The sequence below is a fragment of the Sardina pilchardus genome, chromosome 7 (genome assembly GCF_963854185.1).
Source record: "Sardina pilchardus chromosome 7, fSarPil1.1, whole genome shotgun sequence".
In the NCBI taxonomy this organism is placed as follows: Eukaryota; Metazoa; Chordata; class Actinopteri; order Clupeiformes; family Clupeidae; genus Sardina; species Sardina pilchardus.
In genome coordinates this window covers 32,715,041-32,722,540 of record NC_085000.1, presented here as the reverse complement: position 1 = coordinate 32,722,540, position 7,500 = coordinate 32,715,041, and the positions used below count along the sequence as shown (strand labels likewise).

The 7,500-nt window shown below is 44.8% G+C and overlaps 1 protein-coding gene across 1 annotated transcript in view; it reads right to left on the bottom strand.

The window, feature by feature from the left end:
* Positions 1 to 4,137: 4,137 nt before the first annotated feature.
* Positions 4,138 to 7,500, bottom strand: part of scube3 (signal peptide, CUB domain, EGF-like 3) — a 105,308-nt gene continuing 101,945 nt past the window's right edge. The window contains exon 24 of the mRNA XM_062541890.1: positions 4,138 to 7,359. Coding sequence (XP_062397874.1) covers positions 7,207 to 7,359 — 153 coding nt within the window. The 3' untranslated portion in view covers positions 4,138 to 7,206. The remainder of the gene's footprint in view (positions 7,360 to 7,500) is intronic.

Genomic DNA, 7,500 nt, shown 5'->3' with positions numbered 1-7,500 from the left:
GTAAAGAGGAAAATTATTAACAGAATTAAAGGAACACTTTGAAAACACATCAGATCTCAGGTTGAAATCATGCTGGATGTGGACCGGGTAATGTGTTAGGAACGACATCATGCTGGATGTGGACTGGGTAATGTGTTAGGAACGACATCATGCTGGATGTGGACTGGGCACTGCCTGTCTCCTGGAATCTCCTGGAATCATTCCTGTTGTGGGTGTCGTCTCATTGCTGCCCCTCTAGTGTAACTGTTGTTCATTTGAGGCCCAGATACACCGCCCAGACTGTGTGTGTGTGTGTGTGTGTGTGTGTGTGTGTGTGTGTGCCTGATCCATCTCTGTTAAGGCCCAGATACACCGCCCAGACTCCAGCCAACTCCCGACAGTGGCGTCGCCTGGCGTTGGCTGAGATCACACCGCTGATTTCTTGTATTATTATTTACTGTATACACACACACACACACTCACTCACTCACTCACTCACTCACACTCACACACTCTAACACACACACGCACACACACACTCACTCACTCACTCACTCACTTTCACTTGTGGAACCAATGATTGCCTGTGGAATCTATGTGTACTGCACACACACACACACACACACACACACACACACACACACACTAGGGGTGGGAATTGGCAAAAGAATGACAATTCGATACTATTGCGATATTTGGACCACAATTCGATATTATTGCGATTCTAAACATATTGCGATACAACAAGTATTGCGATTCGATTCTGCGATATATTGCTATTCATGTCTCTCATATTGTTCGAAGGCATTACAAAAAATAAGGAAAATAACACTGTTCAAATCACTTTGTCATGGCATGGTGCATATTAAGGTCCTTACTATTTGCTTTTTGTTGAAAACCGAAACACACCCACACTTTCGATTTGAAATTGCCGTTGAAAGCCAAATAAAACCCCACAACAAGCGCCACCTTGTGAGCGTATTATCTTGAATTTCCCCCTTGGGGATCTATAAAGTATCTATCTATCTATATATCTATCTATCTAGCATATTTAATGTCATCAGAGTAAACCCTGAGTAAAGTCGGCTCAAATAAAAGTAAAATAGATAATTAAATTATATAATTAAGTATTGCGATACTTTGAGCTTCTCGTATCGATATAATTGCATGCACAAAATATCGCGATACTGAACAGAATCGATTTTTTCCCCCACCACTAACACACACACACACATAGAGTTGCAACATAACATTTTACATAAGTCTAAAACTAAATCAGTGTTCCTCCCAAAACAACAACGAATACAAAAGAATATGCCTAAAGAACTTAAACTTTAAACAGCGCTGTGGCGCAACAAGTCTGACCTGCTGTCATTTCCCAATCCCACCCCATCTCTCTCTCCCACTTGCTTCCTGTCTCACTCTTCACTGTCTAATGAATAAAGGCAAAAAAGCCCAAATATATATAAATTACTTGAAGAAGAAGAAAAAAATCCCCCCAATCACGTCCCATTGCTTATACTTAGTGGAAGTTACACCCATTTCTTACGCGAGGCCTCATGGGAAGTAGGATAAATGTGGAATGCCTATATTGACACATGTGACTACACACACTTGGTGGTTGAGTGGAAGAGTGCAGGACTGATGATGGAAGGGTAATGAGTTCTAATCTTACCTCAATAATTGGCATTTGGGATGTTTTGTAGAACCAAGTGATGTGTATCATCATGATGAAGTAGAAAAACCTAACAAACCTTGAGGTGGAACTGAATAGAACCAATCCTCTGGAAGTTCTACTACCCCCATTATAAATAGCCTTATGGGAAGTTACTCAAATAACTTGCATCAAATATACTTCATGCCCTTGTATTCACAAACCAGTTGGTGGTCCACTGGGTAAGTACAGGTACTGTATGTTCATGTGTGTAAAGTTCCAAAGGTGCAAGGTTCAAATCCCAGCCATCCCACAGATAGGGAAGTTGTGTTATCTGAAGAAGCATGCTCAGTAGTGGTTGAGGTGCAGAAGTTTGTTGTATAGTGTAATAGAAGTGTCTAGATTTTGGCACTCTTTGCAACCGTGTTGTTAAGTTAGACCACCTTAAAAAGGTTATAACCCCCTGGGTGGGTGCTGGAATTCTTCGGGGGGCCAAGTAAGCCCCCCAATCTCTTTCTCCTTGAAGGTCCATCTTCTGCCACTCTCCTGGGATTCATCTTTGGCTCCTTCCTGCCCTCTGCCTCCATGGAGCTTTCGCCACAGGTCCTCTCCTGGCAGAGCTGGGGATTGAACCTGCAACCCTGGGGATGGTAATCCCTGATGCTACCGCTGCACCAATGGCTCCTCCATCTTTACATATAAAAAAAATGGCTGATACAGTCTTCTTGACTATGAATCTTATATGATCGTGCGATATTTCCTAAGCAGGTTAAAGGAGAAACATCAAGATAGGAAAGCTCCAGGGACTCTCTCCTATCATATTGTTGGCTGGGGTTCCCACATACTGTAGGCAGAGCTGAGTATTGAACCAGTGACTCTACACACAGAAGACTAGCACACTTCCCCTGTGCCACTGTGCCACTGCCTGCTTGCTGTAAATAGTTCTCTATAAACACATTCTTGGTGGTATATTGTTTGGAGAGAATCAAACAAACTGAGTTTGTGTCCCAGCTGTGTCTTGCAGTAGTGAACCTGTGAGAGGATTAGGAACACTAGGCTACTATCACCACACCATTGACCTCATCATCATTATCATTAGTATTGAGATTTACTGGCCATGCCAGCTTATGTTGATCATTCTAGCAAACCAGCATGATCATCTTACACCAAAAATGTCAAGCTTGGCAGGCTGGTCAGGTACAAGCAGCATGATCATCTTCCTCAGATGGTCACGCCAGCATGTCCACCTGGTGGCCTAACCAGCTACACCAGCAAAGATCAGCAAGACCTGAAAGAAAACCAACAAAGACCAGCTAAAACCAGCTAAACCAGCTACAGTAGGCTACCAGCATATGATGGTTGCTAGCTGTTTTTTTCAGCAGGGCTATATTGAAACATGAGGATACCTACAGTATATTGAACACTGACTGTTATGTTTTAGTGCTGGGCTTAGGGCTTTGCCGCGTTCGGCTTGTTTATGTTTGCGTTTGTTGTGTCTGGCTTGGTTATGTTTGGTGCGTCTGGCTTGGTTATGTTTGGTGCTGCTTTACTATGTCTGGCCCAGGGTGCCTTGAGTCTTTTCTGCACAGATATATTTCACCACTAGAGGGCACCCTGTCTATCAAAATAATCAGTGTGGGAAAATAAGCTTAATGGAGTCAGTGTTGGTTTGTCAGCATCAGACACCAGACTCTTACCAAATATGAGTTACAATGGCATGACAAGGTTATAGTCTTCAAAGTAAATGGTGCGACCTGATGTGATATGGAATAAAGTGACAATAAAAAGATTGAAGAAAATGTGTTGATATAATAATATAAATATCTTCATCTGGAACCAAACTCTCCATGTGTAGTCATTTGGGTTGTGCAACAGGTGAAACCTGTGTCCAGTTGAATAGAGAAATGTGTCCGTTGCTGAACATATGATATGAGCAATGTGTGCAAAAAAAAGACCATCCAGTCCAGGTTTAAGAACACCAATTCCATTCATTTTTAAAAGAACATACAAAATCCAGACATTGTACATGAGCAATAACAATTTTCAAGTGCAAATACTGTTACCAGCTCAATGAGGCATCATAGGAAACTCGTTGAACTAACTGCAGACCAGTTCAGACGGGGTCATCCCTATGTTCCCCAGGTCCTATGTTTCCCGGTTTCCCCCCAAAATGGTCCTACTGTACTGTATGTTCCCCAGCCGCAATACAAACTGGGGAACATAGGACCCTTTTTGGGAAAAGCAGGGAACATAGGACCCTTTTTAAAATAAAAAAGGCTCCTATGTTCCCCGATCCCATACAAAGTGGGGAACATAGGACCCGGGGAACATAGGTACGCTCCGTTCAGACGGGGCACAACAGACATCAGAGAGCAAGAGGAAGATCCAATAAAGACTGTAAGTGGCTAACTGCTGTTGTGAACCCAACCGTCCAACCCGCACAGGCAAACGGGCCTCCACATGGGGTTGGTTCAGACTACTGTAGGGACCGTCTCCGGTTCTGACGCTAGAACCTGTAAGACGACGGGTCTCAAAAAATAACTGCAGTTTTGACAAAAAAAGGAAGTAAAAGAAACACTGTAGTTATACTGCCGTTTATCTGAAGTACAATGCCGTTATATCCAAAATCCTGCATATCAGCAGTTAAATGCAGTACAGTGTATTTGCAATGCATTTTTTTTTCATTTCATTTCATTCCTGCACATGAGCAGAAAGTAATAAAAAAGTGAGGGTAATAAAACCTGCAGCTATTTGTTGTAAGCCTCCAATGCTGTCTGAACCTCATTCCTGTAGCTTGTCCTGTAGCATGCTAGCAGGAAGTAGCATCAGCACATAGCTGTACTGTACCTGGGCATCCAAAACAGGGTGACGCCATCTAAGCTAGTGAACTAGTGAGCTAATGTAGCGCCGTGTAGCATTATCTCTTGGGAGCAGAGCTACAGTCTGTGTGCTAGTAGACAATGCTAGGTCCTGCTTACATACTGTGAGCTAGCGCCGTGTAGCATTATCTCTTGGGAGCAGAGCTACAGTCTGTGTGCTAGTAGACAATGGGAGCTAGCATAGGACAGGAGCAGAGCTACTGTACAGTTTGTGTGCTAGTACTGTAGATAATGCTAACTCCTGCTAACACACGGTGAGCTAGCGCTGGTCCCTATTCATAGCTAGCACTGACCTGTCCTAGGCTGTGCATTTAGCATACTTCTGTACTTACAGCACCTAATATGAGTGCACAAGAGCATTCACTTGTGCACTCATGTTAGGTATTGTAAGTATAGAAGTATGCTAAATAGAACACAAACCTATGTGCAACGCAGTGCTAACAGTAGGCTACCCTTTGATCCTTGTGTTCTCAACATCCTCATCACCCTCACACATAAACAAACCTGTCAGACAGCTAATGTTCTCTGGCTGTTGTTGTGAGCACAGTCACAAGAAAGTGAGTGAGTGGAGTACTGTACACGTGGTCCATGGAGTGGGGTTTGATGTGGCTGCATGTAGGCAGGGCTTTAGAAGATACATGCGGGCCGTGGAGTGGGGTTTGATGTGGCTGGATGTAGGCAGGGCTTTAGATACGACACACACGGCAGGGTGACTGTGTCTGTGCACGCCTGTAGATTTGTTAGTAATCATGTCACACCTTTGAAAAGTGTCAGTCAAAAATGTGTGTTAATGTGACTTGGGAGGGTGTGAGTGTGTGTGTGTGTGTGTGTGTGTGTGTGTGTGTTACTGTGACCTGGGAGGGTGTGTGTGTTTGTGTGTGTGTGTGTGTGTGTGTGTGGGGGGGGGGGTTGTAGTATAGTGTCTATACTACCAGATGTCCGAGACCAAAACCGGAGACATAATCCCAAAAAAACGGGAACATTTTCAGTTTAACCATCAATCTGATTGAAATACATGTTTTATCTTCAAAAACATGGGGACATACTGTAGGTAGTATTTTCCCAGGGACAGGCAACCAAAAACTGGGACTGTCCCCTGAAACCGGGGAACGTCTGGTCTCCCTACCCTATACTTGGTGTTTCTGTGAGTTGTGTATGTGTGAGTGTGTGTGTATAGGGGTAAGGGAACAGCGATAGCTAACACTATCTACAGGCTCCGTTACTTACCTGTTCATCGCTATCTAAGGGGGCTGGGCTTCAGTCGAGAGGAGCGCTCAGACGCGTAATCCATCTGAGTTTGTTCGTTAGGCGCAGAAATGAAGAAGCACACACATGTATATGAATAGACAGACTAGAACTCCCCTGGAGAACAGGGAACAGACCAAGTAGAACTCCCTTAGAGAACAGGGAATAGACCAAGTAGAACTCCCTTAGAGAACAGGGAATAGACCAAGTAGAACTCCCTTAGAGAACAGGGAATAGACCAAGTAGAACTTGGTAGCGAAAGGAAGATGGGGTGTTGATGCATCTCTAAATGAAAAGCAAAATGGAACAAACTTGTACATATGCAGGGAGATACAAAGTGACCTTATGCTCACTAGAAGCAGCACACAGCTATGCACACACACACGCGCACGCACGCACGCACGCACTACTACCATCACATACACACACACAATCTCTCTCTGCTCTCTGTTCTCTGGTTGCAAATAACACACTACTTCTCTAGGCCTTTTTAAGTTAACTTTGATATAAAATAGCAGAGGAGTAGGCAACAGACAATAATATAATCTCACATAGACAGCGAACACATAAAAGTACTGTTTTAACAGTAAGAATGTAAGAAATTAAGACGTTGCTCTATGAGCTCTTGTATCGTTAGGCTTTTTAAGTGTGGAATGTAGGGGAGAGGCGCCGCCCTGTTGGTAGGGAGGGCAATGGCAACGCTGGGAGGAACACTTGACACTATTTGCCCAGCAGAGGGCGCACTTGGGACATGCTGTCCTTTAGAGTCTGTCCAGTCTCTTCTCGTCTCCAAAGCGACCAATATGTCAATCCTTCCAAAATGACTCTCTTTCTGTTTCCCTTGCACACAAGCACACACACACACACACACGCACACACACACACACACACGCATTTAACACACATACACACACACACACACACGCACACGCACACAAACATACACACACACACACATTCTGTGTCTCACTGTATTGTCAGTGAGAGCATCATTCTCAGTCTTTCTCTCTCCATCGTTCTCTTCACCTCTCCACTCTCTTCTCTCCATCTCTCCATTTCTTCACCTCTCCACTCTCTTCTCTCCATCACAGTAACACTCGGTCCCCCCGTACATCCAGACGATGCCTTCAGCCTGTTGGAGACCCTGTTATGGGAGGGGTGGGGGGTGTGGGGGGGGGAGGGGTCCACATCCACTGGCAGCCAGAGTGGTGTGTGTGGGCTGGGATCAGGGGGGGCAGGAGGAAGATCTGGGCGTCGGGTTGGCTGGGCTAAGATTTGGGGGTGAGGCCGGGGATCGGGGGCTGGTACGGAAGTCTGAAGTGTTCTTGAAGACGTCAAAAGAATTCAGAGGGAAAACAAAACAAAACAAAAAAGTGGGGGGACTGGAGGTTGTTGCCTGGCAACAGGAGCGGGACAGGTGATTGGCTGCTGCTGGCGGAGAGGCGGGGCCTACTTGTAGGGCCGCAGGATGTCGTAGACTTTACTGCTGATGAGGCGGATGAAGGAGCGTGGCAGCATCTCTTTGGAGTTGCTCCGCGAGTAGTTGTAGTAGTTATTGGGGTTGGCCAGCACCTCGAACAGCATGTTGATCAGCTTCTTATCCTGACCACACACACACACACACACACACACACACAAACAAACAGAGCTCTTTTTAGTGGAGGCATGTGAGCAAATTAAATTTTTTGAACAAGACAAGAACAAGATCCTAACTTATCCAACATCCACACAAATAGCTGAACG